Source organism: Nannospalax galili, unplaced genomic scaffold (genome assembly GCF_000622305.1).
Source record: "Nannospalax galili isolate Female #2095 unplaced genomic scaffold, S.galili_v1.0 scaffold3450, whole genome shotgun sequence".
NCBI lineage: Eukaryota > Metazoa > Chordata > Mammalia > Rodentia > Spalacidae > Nannospalax > Nannospalax galili.
In genome coordinates, this window is record NW_008328096.1 from 47757 (window position 1) to 67558 (window position 19802).

Below are 19802 nucleotides of genomic sequence, written 5' to 3' on the forward strand. Positions count from 1 at the left end.
GAGGGTGGGGGTGGGGGCGACCAGGACTGCAGCCTGGAGAGTGAGGCTGACCAGCTCCTGACTGACAAGGCCACCAGGACAGCCTTGGTGCAAATGTCACCTCCTCCAGGAAGCCTTCTTCATTTCCTCTCGTTCCACAACGAGGTGCTGCTCCCTTCTGTGCCAGCGTCTGCCCTAATCTACCCCTGTTCGTGTGCTGGAGTTGGAGAGACATTTCCTAAAATGTTCTTAAAGCTAGGTCTAAGAAAAACTTCCGGGCCAACCAGATGACTCTGAGGTAAAGGGATTTGCCACCACACCTGATGAGGACCATTGGATTCCCCCCAGGACCCACAAGGTAGAGACAGGGAACCAGCTCCTGCAGGTTGTCCTCTGACCTCCACATGCATGCATGTATGCACACACATGTGCGCGCACACACATAAAAAAAAGAAAAGCTTCCTAGCCTGGAAGTTAACATACTGTTTTACTTTTTTCAAACACGGCTGTAGAAAGACTCTCCTAAAAAGTGTGGAGTGCGTGTCAAGTGCCACAGCAAAACCCATCACTCTGTACGCCAAGTAAACAATTCATGGGGCAGGAGATCTAAGGCTAGAGGAACAGGCGGGAGACTGAGGCAAGAGCGTGGGGTGGCAGCACATCTGGAATCCCAGAACCGGGGAGGTGGAAGCAGGAAGGTTGCCGCAAGACACCGCCAGTCTGGGCTGCAAAGTGAGACTCAAAAAACACAAAACAAAACCCAAACTAAACAAAAACCCCAGAACTCTACAGCAGGTGAGCACTCTTCGCGCATTGATGATGTCATCTTTAATGATGTCATATTTATAAAAGAAACATGGGGGGCCAGGCGTGGTGGCGCACGCCTTTAGTCCCAGCACTCGGGAGGCAGAGGCAGGCGGATCTCTGTGAGTTCAAGGCCAGCCTGGTCTACGTAGTGAGTTCCAGGACAGCTACAGGGAAGCCCTGTCTCAAAAAGACCAAAAAGGAAACATGGGAGCCTTTGCCCTATTCCTGGGAAAGCGCTGGAGGTGCCTGGCAAGTCCGTACGTGCACGAGAACAGCAGCGTTCCTGGTCACTTCTGTTTGCTTCTCTGAGTATGTTTGGGTCTGCTCTGTTCTCACCCGTATCAGGAAAGTTAAGATGGTGTGACTGGTTTTCATGTTTCATTCTCTCCAAAGTAACACCTCGAAGCAAAAGCCTACCATCTTCTTTTTACGTCCAAAGTCTAGTGTACTCAATTTTTCTGCATCGCTGAACAGATAATGTGAATGACGAGCTTACACCACAAGAGGGCGCTCTAAACAGGTTTATTGCGTTTTTGTTTTGACAGGGTCTCACTATACAGCCCTCCTGGGCCTGGAACTTGCTATGTAGAGCACGCTGGCCTCAAACTCAGAGAAATCCTCCTGCCTCTGGAATGCTAGAATTAAAAGTGTGCGCCACCATGACCAGCTATTAGTGTGTATTGTTATAAGAAATCTGGGGCTGAGGATGCAGCTGGTTATGATAGAGGCCTTATCAGGCCCTGGGTCCCACTGGCTGCACTGCAAATAGTAAACTAAATAGAATAAGCAATCTATTGTTTCATTAAAAAGGATATCAGAGTCGGGTATAGTGGTACAGACCTGTAATTCCAGCACTCAAGAGACTGAGGCAGGTGGAGCTCTGTGAGTTCGAGGCCTGTCTGGTCTACATAGCATGTTCTAGGCCAGCTGGGGCTACAGGGAGACACTGTCTCAAAAAGGAAAACAAAACAAAACAAAAAAACCTGAAAAGGAAAAATGGATCTCAAAAATGTAAATGCTAGATCAATCAATGTTACAACTTTGGAGACCATATTGATATTGGAGGAACTGCCAATGGGTTTTAAAATAGAATGCCCCTAACTTAAAAAAAAAATCATATCATGGGAAGACTAAGAACTGGGAGAGGATAAAGCCCAAAGGAGCCTGGAGCCCCAGATGCGCCGCTCTGTTTGCTGTAGTTGCAAACACTGGGGATGTTTCCCGAGGTGGGAAGAAAGCAGGCCTGGAACTTCCAGTAGCAGGAAGAGGTGACTGTAGGGATGATGGGATGCTTCCCTCCTTCACCATGGTGATGGCTAGCAGAACTGGCTCATCTGGTGGGCTCTGTCCTACCAAGGACTCAAGGGGAGCTGCACAGCTGGGGAGGGAAGAGAAGGGGGAGGTGGGGCTGACCTTAGAGGCATCGTAACAGCCTGAGTCCAGCGTTAGCCTCAGCCTGGATCCAGGCTTGATGCCTACACCCTGACCCACCTCCTCCTGGAGTCCATCCTCTTCCCTCTTCAGCGGCCCACCTCTTCCTGTTCATCTGACTGGCTCTTAATGTGCATCTGCTGATTTCAATTTGTTCTTATTTCTTCTCATTTATCATTAAGAATTGCTTTCAGTCAGGAAGAATAATTTTGAAACTTTTCTTCAGCAATTCTCAACATTTAAAAGTAGAACTTCACCTGAAGAGCAGGCATTAACTGATGTGTGGGGCTTTAAATGCAATTTGGAACATTTTTTTTTATGAGAAACTGAGGGACACTGGTGGAATCCTTCACTGAGTTACTCAGAGCAGTTTGAGAATCACAGATGTAAAAGTGAATTTAGCTCTCTCAGAACTGCAGGGGGATCAGTGGAGGCACCAGAGGGTTTCACTACAACTTATTACTGTTTCATCTTGGGCAAGAAACAACCTTCCGAGCCTCTATTTCTTGAAGTGTATGACATTAATAACGCCATTTAGTCTGAAGAACTGTTGTTGTAAGAACGAAATTCACACATGTGAAATGTACAGCGTGGTTGTCTGCTGTGCTCAGTACTGATTTATGTGTGATCTATTCACAGGAGGGAGGGACTCCTTCAGCTCACTGGCTGCTTGGAAATCTCAAGGGACCAGACGTTAATGATAAAGAGTTCTGCTGACGTTTGATGAGCGTATTTCCCATCTTGTTTTCACTTATCCTAGGTTTGTGGTGTTTTTCTTCCAAAGTCTGTCTATGTTGCCCAAATGATCTCAAACTCCTGGACAGAGCAATCCTGCCTCAGCCTCCCGAGTAACTGGGACTGAGGGTCTATGTGCCACCATGCCCACTTATCTAACACATTTACTTGGGAGGATTAAAATGACAGAAGAGAGCCATGCACGGTAAGCCACACTTATAATCCCAGCTCTCGAGTAGCTGAGGCAGGAGGATGACTATGAGTCTGAGGCCAGCCTGGGCTAGTAGACACTGCCTCAACAACAGTAGCAGCAAAAACACAGAAGAGTGAGCTCACAAAGTCTCAGGTGCACAGTGATCAGCAAGTGTCCAGCTGGTGTGGCAGGGACTTGGGAGTGTGGCTCTGGTGCCCTGGGGCACAGGGACACACATATTAAAAGTCTGTTAGAGCCTGTGCCACCTCTCGCTCCAACCTTTCTCCCCCAGCCCCCTAGGCCAAGCCTGCTGCCTGGTGCTTTCCTTTCTCCTGTTTGAGCTTGGGGATCAGTGTGGTGCTGAGCGTGGGAGGGCTGTGTCATCCTGTGCTCTCTGCCTGTGCTCTCTCATGGCTCCAGCAGTTTTCACTGAACACCTGTGCTGGGCAGCAGCCTACCTTCAATCCCTTCACATGTACACAGCCTCATCTTACTCTGCCTACAGGTCTCAACCACCCTTTGCCTCTCTACCCTTCCCCCTTCCTAGGTACCCCTGTAGCAGTTCACCCCACTTCCGGTATGCCCTCCAGGACTTCCACTACCCTTTATTCCAGGACTTTTCTACAGGGTGCCAGTGCCAACCCCTCACTCGCTGCTGGTCTGTCATCCTAATACTTCCAAGCTCTGCCTTCCTCTCCATCTCCCAGCCATCCCCCTCTCCATTTCCCAGGACTTTGAAGGCAGTTCCCATGGGGGAGCGGTCCCTATGGCTGTTTCTCAGACCTCAGTGACTAACAAGGGCAAGTCCTTCTTCCCCTCTCAGAAATCTCAGCTTACTCCAAGACTCTAGTGAAGCTCTGGGAATGTTAGAAGAATCACCTTCAACCAGAACAGTGTTGGAGCAGGGCACCCCTCCTCTCCAGACTCCCGCCCCACCTGGGGAGCAGAGGGCACCTTTCCGAAGAGCCCCTTCAAGGCTGTGTGCAGACATGGTGATACCAGGGGCTGACCCTGCTGACCTCTCTGAAAACCTTGTCTTGCAAATGTATTCTAGAACTCTGGTCCACTGTGCACAGGATGTACGCATGCTGCCCCGAGCCCTCTGTCCCGTTCACTGTGGCTGTGTCCCTGGGAGAGGGAGCAGTTGACAGAACAGCAACAAGGAGGTGAGCCTTCATCTCTAGCTGGGAAGGAAGGACATGGACCGTGGCAGGAGTCCCTACTTTATTTCTGAAAGTCTGGTCCCAATAGGGAAAGGCCCTGCTAGTTGCTCTGCGAGCCAGGTCTTCCTCAAATAGCCCCCGTCCTCTGTTCTTACCTGGAGTGGTCCTGCCCTGCACCACAGATTTGTTCAGCACCATCAGCAACACTGTCAGAGCTGCTGTCCAGGGGGCCACAGGGACTGGCAAGACCATCATGGAGCTGGAGGAGGCTGGTGGGATGAGGAAAGTAACAGCCAGGGGGTGAAGGACTCACAGAATGGGGCTCCTGGGTGAAATGTCAGGACTGAAGAAGTTTCCTATGTCCCTGGGATTGGACAAACTGAGGAAAGAACCAATGGGCATCAAGCTTTCTATGAGTCATCTCTCACTGGGCAGATGGTTAGTGTGAGAGGTCCCACAATGTAGAGTATGATGCAGATGGGATGACAGAGATGAAGGCAATGCTCGCTTTCACCAGCTGGATACGTCTTGAGGTTTGGAGGGAGCAAGTGTTTTCTTTGCTCTGAATGTGACCTCCAATATTCTGCTGACCTATCTTTGGGGACTATCATCCCTGCAATCTCCCATATACCCACAGGACTTGGGATGGAGCAAGTGCCATCTTAGTGTGTAAATGGTCAGTCATTCATTAAAATGATTTGTATCCAAAAAATTTAAATTAGACAGTCCCTAAGTCTGCCTTACTTCTGCTAAAGGAGATGTTCAGGAGAATCACCCACCCACACTTTCTTTCAGAGGTCTGCTGGTCCTGAGAGGCACAGGAGCCCCAGGTGCCTGGCCAGGACTGCACAGGGTCAGCAGGACTCCTTCCAGGATCCTCACACCTGGGAGCACGTCCACAGCTGGGTAGCCACATCAGTGTGTGACTTTAAGCATGGACATGGCCTTTTAAGGACTCTAGTTCTTTGTCTTCATGTGGGGCTGACATGACAGCTGTGCTGTTACATTCAAATGACAAAAATACACCTGAAACTGATTTGGAATAGGAAAGCCCATAGAGATTGAAAATAGACCAGTAAATGACCACCCCCCCAATATCACAGCCCTACCTCTTTGAAAATACCTGATTATGTTGTATTTATCAAATACTTTTACTAACTTTTAAAAAAATCTTTTTGAGACAGGGTCTCCCTGTAGACCCAGCTGGCCTGGAACTCACTATGTAGACCAGGCTGGCTTCAAACACACAGAGATCTGCCTGCCTCTGCCTCCCGAGTGCTGGGATTAAAGGTGTGCGCCACCTTGCCCAGCCTTTGACCAACTTTCTAAGACTGTTATTCTCTGGTGAACAACAAATTCTGATGGATGTGTCACGCTAGTATCCTTTCTTTCGCAACTACTTAGAGATACATAGAACTTCATCATATAAACTCAAAGAGGAGGGAAAATTCCTAAAGCAGAAGACATCTACTGCCCGTATGGAGTCAGCACAGAACTGTGAAGTTAAAGCTGAGATGTGTCAGACGTGTCCGTGGCGAGAACTCTGTCACTTGTCTGCCGTGGACAACTAGAGAACTGCTGAGCTCCTCAGTGCCTCAGATCACTTATTTGCTGTGGACATTGGTAATACTGCTTCCATGTGTGGAGCAAATGAGACAGTACGATGAGACGCTGGAAACAGTACCCTGAACTAACTTGTGAGTGCTGTTTATGCAAGGTTACCACAAATGAGAAAAATATATAATATGCTTAATTAGTGCATCAAAAACTAAGTGCTTTGCCACTTTACCTAAAAATACCAAGGAAATAAAAATCATTAAAATGATAATTTCTTAAGTGTAGTAAAGAAAATCATGAAACAAAAGATGAACATTACATGCAATAGGAAAATATTAGAGAAATCCTCTTAAAAACAAGATCCAGGGGCGGCAAGACGGACAGTGGGTGACTAAGTATCCAATGCCAGAGTGTGATACAAGCATTTGGTGTCAGTGTGTGCCGGCTCCTCGAGCCCCTCTCTAACTCTATGAAGTTTCTTAGCTTCTTGGCTGTACGCCTTAAGTGTCTCCCTTTCTTTAGCCCCTTCCAGCTTTCTTTCTACCCAGCAACAGCAGCGTCAGCTCTATTGCATCTCTGATTGGCTAAGCCTGGCCGTGCTGATCCTCTTCACTATTATATTCAGGCTGTAGAAGCCCACAGTTTCACAGTTCCTGTCTGTCCCCGTCCTGCCCGAGTTCCTCATCACAGTTCCGTGCCCACAGTCATCAACTGTAGGTACCCAGCATGTGCTCTGAAGACAGAATGTTCCAGACCAAGGCTGTGGTCCCGAGAGCCCTCTTCCTGGCTCTTCTGCTGAGTCTCCCAGGAGCTGAGGCCATCAAGGGTGAGTGGTCAGGAGGATGAGGAGGGCGGGGGACACAAGGTGGGATGGACAGCCAGGTAACTGCTCTAGAATGAGAGGTTCTGGGGGCTCATTGACCCATTTTCTTGTGTCTCTCCGCCCTTATGTGAAGTTCACCTCGGCTCCTTCTTGCTGTGATGATCCTAAAAGCAGTGGCAGCCACTCACTAGACGCTTGGCTTCTTTCACCATATAAATTCAGGAAAAATATTTTCACCTCCATCTTGGAGATGAAAACACTGAGGCTCAAAAGTACTAAATTTTTCCCGTTATCACCCAAAGAGCCAACATTCAGATGCAGACCCAGTTCTGATGACCAGACTGCACTCCCCATATCTACACACAAGGGCGCACTCTGCTGGGACCTCACAGCCCTTGTCTCTCCACAGGCTCCCCAGCCTCTGCTTGGTATGGCTGCCTTTAAGATCTGGGCTCTGTGTTGGAACCCTAGGACCCTTCCAGGTCCATTGTGGATGGCACACGCCTTCTTCCCTCAAGGGACCAGTGTTCATTTTTTGCTGGCCTTGGGAGTCTGTCCTGATTGACCCAGGAGTCTAGCACTTTACTGAGAGGTATAGACTTTGGATAACAAAGGACTTAGCCAGAGACTATAAATTCTGACTTTATGATTATAATGGTCTCTGGCCTTGCTGCTCACATCACTGAATGTCAGGCCTGTACATGATGCAGTTATGGAAAGGATTAGAATTCATAACATGGGTGGGTGGGATGGTGCATGCAGTAGTCAGACCTAGCACCTGGGAGGCTGAGGTCCAAAGGTTTGGGAATTTGAGGCCAGCCTGGTCTACGTTGCAAGATCCTGTCTCAAAAGACAAAGCTAAAATTAAAACAAGACGATGATTTTAAAACATGACAGAGGCAACCTGGCTCCCAAATAGTTTAAGGTGGAATCTGGGGGTGAACAGACATAAAAAAGAGGTGAGATCAGGGAGAAAGACTCACCAGGCCTGTTGGTTTTTTGAGTCATTTTATGTGCCGCATTAAAACAAATGCCATAACAAACACACTCAGTGCTGTCTTTACTGATTCCTTCGTAACTGAGTCTTTACTTCAATATCCAAATGTGTCCTTTATCTTAAAAACAAACACGAATAATAAAACCCAGCCTGAACTTCCCTCAACATTCTTTCCCAGTGATGCTCTGCGTCCTCACCCTCGTATCTTGTCTCCAGGGTATCTGAGAATAGTGTGTACTTACCTTAGCTTCCTGTAACCAATATTAGAGCTCACCTCCAGGGGGTACTTGCCAGTGTCCCTTTGACTCAATTTGAGGTGAAAGAGAAGGTCGATCCTCCTGCCTCAGCCTCCTGAGTGTTAGGGTTATAAGCACGCACCACCAGGCCTAGCTGGTTTGAAATCAGTCCACTTCTTTCTGATTTGTTACTGGAACTTTTTCAAAAGATCTTTTCTTTCTAAAAATATTTCATTTTTACTACTGATGGGGTGGGGAGAGAGGGAAGGAGAGAGAGAGAGGCAGGGGCAGGAGCAGAGGCAGAAAGAGAGGTGCACATGAATGCAGGTGCCTGTGGAGGCCAGAGGCATCAGATCCCCTGGAGCTACAGTTGTAGGCAGTTGTGAGCCACTGGCCATGGATGCTGGGAATCTCTGCAAGAGCAGTACAAGCCCCTGCCTGCCGAGCCACCTCTCCAGCTCCTACATCTTTCTTTAACGTGACTCCTGACCCCATTCCTCTGCATCTCCCTCGTTTCCCTTCTGGTTGACTTCGTAATTTTCATGTTCCCCAGAGCTGTGCCCTCAGACCTCTGCAGTTCTTACTCTCCACATGTCCTAGAAGATCGTATCTAAGTCCCTTAAGTAAGTAACATGCTATAAACAATGCATATACATTCTTATTTGTTAATTAGAATGTTTAAGTGATAAAGGAAAATAAAGAAGTAGTTAAGAGCAAATGCTTGACCGGATAGGACTTAACACATATGACAGAATGCATGAAATCCAGTGGGGGAATCTAAATTTGATTAAGATCTAGTATATGGCATGCACAAAAACCTTAATAAAAATATTTTTTTAAAAAAAGCACTGGCTGCTCTTGCAGAGGACCCGGGTTCAGTTCCCAGCACCCACAGGGCAGCTAACAACCATCCATAACTCCGGTTCCAGGGGATCCAACACCCTCTTCTCTTCTCTGTGTGTACTACATGACATGGGTGCACTTACCTACATTCAGGCAATACACTCATACACATAAAATAAAAATAAGATATTTTTTTAAAAAGAAAAAAAATATTTCATTAGCCAGCCTAAGAATAAAAAAGTTACCTGTGAATTTTCCACATCAATAAGAATCTAATCACCCGCTTGTCAATCCCATTGATTCCCCTTTCCTCTTTTTTCTGCGACTCTGTCCACTTCCTCTCTGGTCCCGTCTTACATTCACCTTCCTCCATTTGGGCTGCCACCATGGTGATCTTCCCAAATCCCAAGTGTTACTCGCCTATTCAAGTCCTTTGACAGTTTCTTGTGACTTTCAGCATGGTCTCTGAATGCTTTGAACATTCCCCCCCTCATATGAAAAGTGGCTTTTCCGGTTTCCCACTTCCTTGGTCTGAGCACTGTGCTCACCAGGAAGCCCACTCTGTGTCTCACCTGGCAGCATTCCGCGCTTGTCCGTGGCTCTGCACTTACCATGCTTCCTCACAGCCGTCTTCTTTTGTGTAAGGATGGGAACCATATCTTACTTTTGTTTGAATATTTACTGTGTTTTGTTGGTTTTTTTGAGACATGGTCCCACTCTGTGGCCAAGCTGCACTCATGAGCAGTCCTTTCTCGACCTCCCAAGAGCTAGGATTACAGGTTTGAGTCACCACACCTGGCTATGTAGTACATAGGGTTTTGTTTTGTTTTGTCTTTTTGAGATAGGGTCTCCCTGTAGCCCCAGCTGGCCTGAACTCACTATGTAGTCTAGACTGGCCTTGAACTCACAGAGATCTGTTTGCTTCTGCCTCCTGAGTGCTGGGATTAAAGGTGTGTGCCACCATGCTTGGCTTGTACATAGGGCTTTAAAAAAATTTATTATTTTTATTTTTATGTGTATGAGTACATTGCATGCATGCGTGTAAGTGCACCCGTGTTGTGCAATGCCTATGGAGGTCAGAAGAGGGTGTTGAATTCCCTGGAACTGGAGTTACAGACAGTTGTTAGCTGCCATGTGAGTGCTGGGAATCAAACCCAGGTCCTCTGCAAGAACAGCTAGTGCTCTTAACCACTGACCATCTCTCTAGCCTGGTACATGAGCCCAGGATCTAATGCATGACAGGGTCTCACTAAGTTCACTAGGCTGGCCTTGAACTTGAAATCCTCCTGCCTCAGCCTCCTGAGTAGCTAGGATTACAGACCTGTACCACCAGGCCCAGATGAAAATGATTTATGATGAAAATTGGTCTCATGTCTGACTGATCCTTAGAGTTCAGAATTTGTGAAAATGTTTTTTTATAAAAGCATCAAAAAGAGGGCCTGGCACGGTGGCACATGCCTTTAATCCCAGCACGTGGGAGGCGGAGGCAGAGGCAGGTGGATCTCTGTGAGTTCAAGGCCAGCTGGAGCTACAGGGACACCCTGTCTCAAAAAAAACCAAAAAAAAAAAAAAAAAAGCATCAAAAAGACTATAAACTGGGGGCTGGAGAGTTGGCTCAGAAGTTAAGAGCAAGTACTGCTCCCCAAGAGGACCTGGGTTTAGTTCCCAGCACCCATACTGGGCAGCTCACAACCACCTATAACCTCAGCTCTAGAGGATCCAATGCTCTCTTCCAGCCTTTTAGGGCATTTGTACACACATGTATATATGCACAGGGATACAATTTAATTTTTATAATTAAAAATAAAATAAATCTTTTAAAAAGAATATAAGCAGGGGCTGGAGAGATGGCTCAGTGGTTGAGAACACTGGTTGTTCTTGCAGAAGAACCGGGTTCGAATCCCAGCACCCACATGGCAGCTAACAACTGTCGGTAACTCCAGTACCAGCCTCTTCTGACCTCCTCGGGCATTGCACGACATGGGTGCACTTACCTACATGCAGGCAATACATGCATACACATAAAATAAAAATAATAAATAAAAAAAACTATAAGCTAGTTTTTAACTATGCTACAAGGGCTTGTCTCTATTTCACCCTGTTCTGAAGGTGGTTCCTCTGAGGACAACCCTAGAATCCTGTAAATGTTCTGTCACTGAGTATCCAAGCACAGGTGTCCCTCTTGCCAGGGCTCCCAGCTCGCAGGGAAACCTGTGAGAGCAGAGTGTGAAGGTGAGACCAGGGGCCTCTGCACTCTTCCTCATCTGTTGTCCTGAGGCAGGAACTCACAAATTCATTTCCTTCTTAAATAATGATAGTTTCTCTTGCCTTTACTATTTCTTACTGTGATCATAGCTTTATTGTCAACTACACACAACTTAGAATTACCTGGGAGAAGAGTCACAAGGAGACTTGTCTATATTAGGTTGGCCTGTGGGGGATCATCTTAAGTCAGTTGATGTGGGAAGACTCAGCTCACCGTGAGTAGCACCTTTCCGCAGACTGGGGATCCTAAACAGCAGAGAAGTCAAGCTGAGCACGAGCGAGCGTGTCGTGTTCATCTCTGCTTTGACTGTGGATGGGGTTCGACCAGCCGTCTGAAGCTCCTGTCTTGAGGTCCCCACAGTGAGGGCCTGTGACCTGAAATAAACCCTTCTCCCCTAGTTGCTTTTGGTCTGGGTATTTTATCACAACAGAAAGGGAACTAGAACACACCAACCAATAAAGACTAAGAAACAAAAAAGTAAACCCCACAGATATTTCAAACTCAGCAACATTTATAAACCTATTATTTAAAACAAAATTTTTAAAAAGAAAGTTTGAAAGCAATGCCAAAGTACCTGCATCCTACCACTGGGTGTGGTGCTGCTCTGTGAATGAACACTGTGGTTTAATGCTCACGGACTAATAAACATAAAACTATAAAGAACACTATAATTTAAAGAATGTTTTCTTCTTAGTTTTTATAGTTATTTTTCTCCTTTAAATAAGAAAAATAGTATTTCTGCTCTTCCTCCCCCATGAGTCTAAACACAATTTCACAGCTGTGTTCCTAGGCCCGAGACCTCCTGGGAGAGGAACATCTCTCTCCTGGCTGCGCGGAGCTGTGTGACCTGACGCAGTCACCTACCCTCTCTGTATGTCCTCGCTTGCTTCATAGGATTACTGTGACAATTAAGTGAGAAAAATATATAAATTACCAGAACAACGCCTGGCTCTTGGCGAGGGCTCAGCAGGTGCTCCTCGTCACTGTCGCTCTAGCTCTGCTGAGTCGGGATGCTCAGACCAGGAGGCAGCTGGGCTTCCCATGGATCCCCTTCTTCCTCTCTGGCTTCCTTCTCTCTGGTTATCTCCCGCTGGGTCCCCTTCTTCCCCTGCTTCCTTCCGCTGACCTCTCTGACTTTGTTAGATCCAGTCTTTCTCGGGCCTCCACTTACATCAATTCCACCATTTGTGTCCTTTTCTCCATTTTCTTTATACAGCGGACCATGTAGCAATGTTTGACATATTTACACAGACACAAAAGCCATCTGGAGAGTGCTTGTATGAGTTTGATGGAGACGAGATATTCTACGTGGATCAGGACAAGAGGGAGACCATCTGGCATCTTCAGCAGTTTGGCAAAGACTTTAGCTTTGATGCTCAGGGTGGACTGGCAAATATGGCCATAGCAAAGACAAACTTGGAAACCTTGATCCAGATGAGCAACCACACCCAGGGGAGAAGTGGTATGCCTATCTGCTTCCTCTGCTACCCAGTGGGAAGGGATGGGAGGCCCTTCCCCACACCAGGAATGGGAGACCCAGATCCCCTCTGCTGAGTGACCCTCTCCTGGAGCGGCCATGGGCTCCCTGAAGCAGGGCGGAGGACTTCCATCTTCCTCTTCTCTTCCCACTCATGAGAGGCTGAGCTGAGGGAGTCTGAGCAGTGGGAGACTCCTGGCTCTCATTCAGGACCCCAGAGGTGCCATAAGTCTGAGCCTGAGGTAGAGGACACCCAGGGTAGGACATCTGTGACTCATCAGAACAGGGTCTCACCAGGTTCCGTCTCCTCCCAGAGCCTCCTGAAGTGACTGTGTTTCCCAAGAGCCCTGTGGAGCTGGGCCAGCCCAACGTCCTCATCTGTCACATTGACAAGTTCTTCCCCCCGGTGCTCAATGTCACGTGGCTAAGAAATGGACAGCCCGTCACTGAAGGAGCTTCTGAGACCATCTTTCTGCCCAGCACAGAATTCAGATTCCACAAGTTCCATTACCTGACCTTCATTCCCACGGCCGAGGACTTCTATGACTGCCGGGTAGAGCACTGGGGCCTGGACCAGCCGAGCGTCAGTCACTGGGGTACAGAGCTGCTTTCTTTCCATAACCTCTGCACCCACTGCTCCTGGGACCTGGTGCCCCAGTGTCTCTATTACCTTATTCTAACATGCCATCAAATTGTCTACGACCCTCCACATCCCATTCTCACGGCACCGTCTAACTCTATCTCTTCTTTTTCCTCAGACATGCAGGAGCCAATCCAGGTGACAGAGACGACGGAGACTGTGGTCTGTGCGCTGGGCCTGGTGGTGGGCCTGGTGGGCATCATTGTGGGCTCCATGTTCATCATAAGGGCTCTGCACTCTAGCCGTGACCCCCGGGCCCAGGGACCTCTGTGAGTAACCGTGGGGGTGAGGATGTTAGGGTGCAGTCAGAGGACAAGAGAAGTGAGCTGAGCATCTGCCATACAGAAAGAAGAGAGGAAACATTCAGTTTAAGTGTACGTTGATCTCTTTATGGTTAAAAGCACAGCTCACCAGCAACACTATGCTTTATTGAGAACTTATGTTCCTGCACTATCCTGAGAATTTTTATTTATTATTTCATTTTATACTAAGTCTATGAAACACTACTACTGCTGTGCTGTGTGTGAGATACACGTACATCTTTGGATACACACAGGCGCATTGAGCACCTACACCAGGTCATGAAGCTCGGGACTAGTGAAGCCAGCGTGCAGATCCAGGAAGTCTGATCGCAAATTAACAAATGCTCCCTACTTTATGAAGAGAGATTGAGTTCAAACATGGTTCTCCTCACATGATGACACAACGGTGTGATAAGTGCTGACACACTGTCTTTACTTGGGCCCAAAGATGGCTCAGTGGTTAAGAGCACTGACTGCTCTTGCAGAGGACCTGGGTTCAATTCCCAGCACCCACATGATGACTAACAACTGTCTGTAACTCCAGTTCCAGAACACCTTCTTCTGATCTCCCGAGCATTGCATGACACGGGTGCACTTACCTACACGCAGGCAATACACTCATACACATAAAATAAAAATAAATAAAATATAAAAAAGGTAATGAAAAATACGTGATTCACGTAATATCAAGAGAAATATTTAAAGAAGGTGGAAAATAAAGACTAAGGAATAAAGAGTGTGTTTTCACAAAAGCAAAGACGATGATGATTTGGGGAGGAGGACGTGCTCGGAGCTTGGGTGCCACACAGAGACCATGTACAAATATGCTTTGGCTCTGAAATTGTCTCAGAGATTGGTTCTGCACATTGTGAACAGCTCCCCTTCATTTCTATCACTCCGCAGTGGAGCCTCTCTGGCCTCAGTAGTGTGTCTCCTTCTCTGGGTATTTTGGAGTGTGAACAATGTAGGATGCTCTGAGCGTCCACTCGAGTGTGGGGTGGAACTCAGTCACCTCTGGACTGCCTTGCTCCCTAGCTACTGCTGACATGGAGGGCCAGGGCACATGCAGGGTGACCACCTTCACCCTGGGATGGAACAGGACAGAGAAGGGAAGCCTCAGAAATAAAGGGAAAGGCAAAGATGGGCCAGAGCTGGGCATCCTGAACCCTAGACTGATGGTAACCGTGTGTGTCTTGTTGCAGGTGATAGGCCCAGTTCCCGAGAGGATGGACTTGGGGCAGACCTGAATCCCAGCTGCCGTTGAACTCTGTCTCAACTCCCTCCCCAGCTGCTGTGTTCTCTGCACACTGACTGACTTGCTGACCTTCAAGTCTTTATTTGGTGCCTTACAAACTCGGCTCTTAGTAAAGTTCCCATTGACAGAAGGCGACTTGAAGGGCTGCTGTTTTCAGCACCATGGAGACAGCCTGGCCCTGGGCTTCACGCCCCTGCTTTTTTTTGATGAGCCCTTTGCTGCCTCCTTCCTCAGAATATCCCGAGGCCAATAAATTCTTGTGTGTTTCAGAGCTGGGGACACTTCTTACTGGTGTCTGGGACGAGGCCACACATGACTGATGTTTAATGGCAGTGTGGCTTTAAGCAGGGCTGGTTGCGACCCCACCTGGGTAGGATCTGAGAATGTTGATGCAGCCCTGGGCTATTCCCTAACTGCAGGACCAGGTTGGGTGGAGAGGGGATGATGGGGAAGTGCTTGGATGAAGATTTGGATGGACGTAGTGAAGACTGCAGTGGTTGACGTCCCCAAGGGAAGGGAGTGGGTTGGTCTGGATGAGGAGTTCAGGCAGATCTAGATCTTACCCATAATTCCTGAGCTTCCTTCCCACGGCCCCATTGCAACTCTAGTGATTCCCTATGGACTACATTTTTCATTTGATAAACTAACAGCCAAGAAAGAAAGTACCCTCCTTCACTTGAGCCGCACCTGCCATCAGCTCTCCATGAATTACAATCGTCAGGGCTTGCAACCAATGCTTTGAGAGATCAAAGAAACAGCACAGTGCTAACCATGAAGGGAAGAATGTTCTGTGCACAGCCTGGACTCGATCCCAGCACCAGAGGTGTGGGGAGGCAGCAAGTGCTGCTCGGTTCCTGCGTGTGTCAATTCCACAGCATCTGAAGGCTAACATATTAGGTTAAACAAAGATGAATATTTGAAGCACCACAGCAGCCACTCTAACAACTTGCCATCAGCTCTCCATGAATTACAAGCCACTGGGGGAGACACAAGAGGATGCTTAGGGGGCATAGCTGCTGCAAAGTCAGGACGTTAAGACGGAAAACATGATTTTTTAAAACATTGATTTTTTTTAAAAGACGAATTATAAGATAGTGGCGTTAAATCCAATGGTAGTACTAATTGAATAAAATGTGTACAATCTAATCATTCTAACTAAAAGCAAATATGGTCAGAGTACAGCCAGACACGGGGTGTATGTAAGATGCCACTTTAGATATGAAGACAAAGAAAAGGAGAACCATGCCACTCATAGGAAGGATGGCGACTGTACTGATGCTGGGGACACTGAACTGCAGAATTAGAACTCACCACGGAGAGGGGCAGCTGGTGAGAAAAGACAGCTGATCAAGAACACACGGGGAATGCTCAAGATATCAGTGGAGGGCAGAACTTTGTGAACAGGCCTCCAGTAGCACAGGAACTACCTCCAAGAATCAGTAGGTGGGAACACATGAAGTGGAAAAGTTTCTCACAGCAAGAGAAACCATCTGCAAGCGTACAGACAGCTCACGCGATGGGAGAAAACCTTTGCCGGCTACACCTCAAGCAAAAAAATGCTTCCAATCAGCAAATGAGCTAATAAAATGGACAGGCAGTTCTCAAGAGAGGAAACACAAACAGTCAATCAACATTTTTAAGTGCTCAACATCCTTCCAAAAATTTAGAAGTTAAACGCAAGACTTCCATACAGCACCAGTGTTAAGGAAGAGGGAGGGGAATTGGAAAATCTTCAGAACCAGATGAATGTGAAAACACTATCAAAGGCTGTATGAAGCTTAGGCATGGCGGCACATGCCTACAGTCCCAGCACTGAGGGACAGGAAGGTCATGTGTTCAAGGCCAGTCTGAGGACATAATGAGTATGAGGTCCTAGGCTACACAGCAGAATCCTGTCTCAGAATAAATCTGATACAGTAATTAAAGTGTAATTTTTAACTTTGCACAACTAGAAAAGAGGGAACCAGTGATCTAAGTTCCATTATTCAGATTCTAGGAGAACAAACTAAAACCATGCTTTACACTGTAGTGAAATACCTGAGGCTGGGTACTTTTATTGAGACAGGATTGGACTATATATTCTTGGCTGGCTTTGAACTAGTGATATTCCTGCCTTGGCCTCCAGAATGTTGGGTGATGGGCACGTTCTATCATGCCCTGCAGGGCTGGAAACTTCAAGAGGTTTATTGAAATTAAAAATATATGCTATTTAAGTTTCCAGAAGTTTCCCGCAGGGCTGGAAACTTCAAGAGGTTTATTGAAATTAAAAATATATGCTATTTTTATTTTATGTGCACAAGCATGTTGCTTGCATGTATGTAGGTGCACCTGTGTCATGCAGTGCTCATGGAGGTCAGAAGAGGGTATCAGATCCTGTGGAACTGGAGTTACAGGTAGTTGTTAGCTATCATGTGGGTGTTGGGAATCAAACCCAGGTCCTCTGCAAGAGCAGCCAGTGCTCTTAACCGCTGAGCCATCTCTCCAGCTTCTTATTTAAATTTTTTGATATTTATTTGTGTGTGTGTGTGTGTGTGTGTGTGTGTGTGTGTGTACACACGTGCCACAATACATGTATGGAGATCAGAGGACAACTTGCAGGAGTGAGCTCTCTCCTTCCACCATGTGGGTCCCAAGGAACAAACTCAGGTCATCAGGCTTGACAGCAAGAGCCTTTATCCACGGATCTATCGCTCTAAAGGTCTATTGGGTGCGCAGTTTTGGAGGCTGCACGTCTGATTGGGTAACCCCATCTCTTCTACCTCTGGTCAAAGCTCCTCTGGCTGTTTCACAGCCAGAAGTGGGCGGGAACTGGTGTGAGCAGGAGGGTCGTGTGCAGCCAGAAGCCAGAGTTGCTGTCCAGTGAAACTATTCCTGGGAGCACCAAGGAATGTCTACTCGCCCCAGATGGGGAACCAACGACAGACCAAAGGAAGGGTGCCACCAAAGTCCAGCGTGGCAAAGTCCAGCATGGCGAACCCATGAGGAGTGAAAGTGGTCCCCTCCCAGAGGTCAGGCCAAAGCCGCAAAATTAAAGAGAATATCATGAAAGGTGAGAACGAGGGAGATGGCTCCTGCAGCAAAGCGCTTGCCAAAAGTGGGTGAGCTCGAGTTTGAGCTCCAGAACCCACGTAAACAGAAACAAAAACTGGCCGTGGTGGTGTGAGCTCGTAACCCCAGTGGCCGAGACAGGCGGATCCCTGGGACTCCTTAGCCGCGCAGCCTAGCCTAATGGATGAGCTACAGGCAATGAGAGACCTTGTCTCAAACTAGATGGAGAACATTCCTGAGGGTGACAGCCAAGGAAATCTGCCTGGCTCCACGTGCACACGGACACATATGCGTATGCACTTGCACAAAAACACACAGAATTAATTTAAAAATAAAGAGAATATTATTGAAATCTAATGAGTAAAAGTGTCAATACATGTTGTAGTTTACATTCTTAAATGCAGCCTAACGCTGTCTCCATACTTAGAGTTCAGTCAGTTGAAACCTTAGCGTGCAAACAAACTGCAACTTAATAGTGTATTCTTGCTGGGTTATAGTGGCTCATGCCTGTGAGCCCAGTATTGAGGAAGCAGAGGCAGGAAGTTGAGCCAGCCTGTGCTACGTAGTGAGTCCAGGCCAACCTGTGCTACTGTAATGGCCCCAAATGGAGCCCCACAAATTGTAATAGCCAAAGTAATTTCATTTTTATAAAGCAGACACTTTAAACTTCAAAAGCTAGAAAAACAGCCAGCTTCAAGGTTAAGCATCTGAACTTGGCTACTTCCCCTTAGAAAAGTGCTTTCTTTGGAGTAGCTGAACTTGGTCACCTCCCAGACACCGCAGCTGCACTTAACCAGAAAGTGCCTTACTGTCAAGGTCTCTATGCTTCATTAAGAGAAAGACTAACACAAGCTAGTTTTGGTTTCTACCAAGCAAGATCCTGGCTCAACACACGCACATGCACACACACGCACACACACACACACGCACACACACACACGCACACACACACACACACACGATGTAGTGCCCTTTGCAGTTCTAGCATCTAAAGCATCTTTATCTAAATCTTCTCCATGTCATCTGCTCTACAGAGCAAACCTCCTTAAATGCCCTGTAGCTCGCAGCTCTCAGGTTTGAGATAAAGAAGCCACACAGTGGTAGAGTACTTGCCCAGCATGCCTGAGGCCCTGGGTTCCATCTCAGCAGGAGAGGGGAGGGATGACATGGGCATCCCTTTTCTACCTTCCCTCCCTGTGGCCCATGGGCTTTTCCTTTATTCAGAGTTAGTGGCACATTCCCATCTTCTTTTAAAACCATCTTCTCAAACTATAGGGGACCAGGTGCCCAGCCCCACAGCCAAGGTCAGTCTAGCTGCTTCTGCTAGTGGTCACTAGCACATCCTTAGTAAGCCCACCCCTGGTGTCCACATGCTCTGTGCCGTTCCCACACTGGACCTATGTGGGTCTCTGTGAAAAAGAATGCATCAGAAATGACCCTGTGCCACCACTACGGTGGCTTTAAACGACTCAGTGGCTTCTGTGTGGTGCTCTGTCTTTCTCTTGGATCACCTGCTGTGGTGGAGATGAGCTGCTTTGGGGGGTCCTATGCCGGCCCCTGGGTGCGGGTGAGGAACTGAAGCTTCCATCTCACAGCCAGGCTAGATTAGAGCTGGCTCTGTGACTGAACTCGGATGCAGATTCCCTAGCTCTGGGCAAGCCTTCAGATGATGGCAGCCTTGATCAATATTTTGACACAACTCTATAGCTACAACCACCCCCACTTAGCTCCTCTGAGATTCTTGACCCTTAGAAACTATGTAAGACATAAATATCTGACCTTATAAGCTGCTAAATTTGGGGTACTTATTGTGCATCAACAGATAGTCAGTGCACAAATGGATGGGCTCATTTTGAATGCTCTTCAGAGCGCCTTTCAATGTCAGCTTCACATGGTGATACGCTGAATTCTTAGTGACCGCGTCTATCTGACTCAAGCTGGGATGGTCCCCTCCGCCAGGTCAGGCACTGTTAATGCAGGTGATTTGCTTAACCATTCCTGAGTTTCTGTGTCCACCATAATACCTGCCACCAAGTGGGACGGATGGTGT

General features: G+C 47.5%; 2 protein-coding genes across 3 annotated transcripts in view; one reads left to right on the plus strand and one right to left on the minus strand.

Moving 5' to 3' along the window:
- The window catches only part of LOC103747627 (SMH class II histocompatibility antigen, beta-1 chain), an 11935-nt gene extending 7312 nt beyond the window's left edge, over window positions 1–4623 (minus strand). The window contains exon 1 of the mRNA XM_008850163.3: window positions 4464–4623. Within this exon, the coding sequence (XP_008848385.1) occupies window positions 4464–4563 (100 nt within the window). The 5' untranslated portion in view covers window positions 4564–4623. The remainder of the gene's footprint in view (window positions 1–4463) is intronic.
- A 1904-nt stretch (window positions 4624–6527) lies between these two features.
- Window positions 6528–14973, plus strand: LOC103747703 (RLA class II histocompatibility antigen, DP alpha-1 chain). Of its 2 annotated transcripts, XM_029553732.1 has the most exons (5): window positions 6528–6691; window positions 12247–12492; window positions 12822–13103; window positions 13266–13416; window positions 14652–14973. In XM_029553732.1, exons 1-5 carry the CDS (start codon window positions 6592–6594, stop codon window positions 14653–14655), a joined length of 783 nt encoding a protein of 260 aa, XP_029409592.1. In that variant the 5' UTR covers window positions 6528–6591; the 3' UTR covers window positions 14656–14973. The 2 variants fall into 2 exon arrangements, with proteins under 2 accessions (XP_029409592.1, XP_008848487.1); XM_008850265.3 differs by lacking the exon at window positions 14652–14973 and having other exon boundaries at window positions 13266–13420.
- Window positions 14974–19802: the final 4829 nt, after the last annotated feature.

What these genes read in the sequence shown, in the direction of transcription:
- LOC103747703 (XM_029553732.1), top strand. Translation starts at nt 6,592, where the DNA reads ATGTGCTCTGAAGACAGAATGTTCCAGACCAAGGCTGTGGTCCCGAGA. An exon ending in CCACACCCAGGGGAGAAGTG is followed by an intron (nt 12,493 to 12,821) that starts GTATGCCTATCT and finishes GTCTCCTCCCAG; the next exon opens with AGCCTCCTGAAGTGACTGTG. An exon ending in GCCGAGCGTCAGTCACTGGG is followed by an intron (nt 13,104 to 13,265) that starts GTACAGAGCTGC and finishes CTTTTTCCTCAG; the next exon opens with ACATGCAGGAGCCAATCCAG.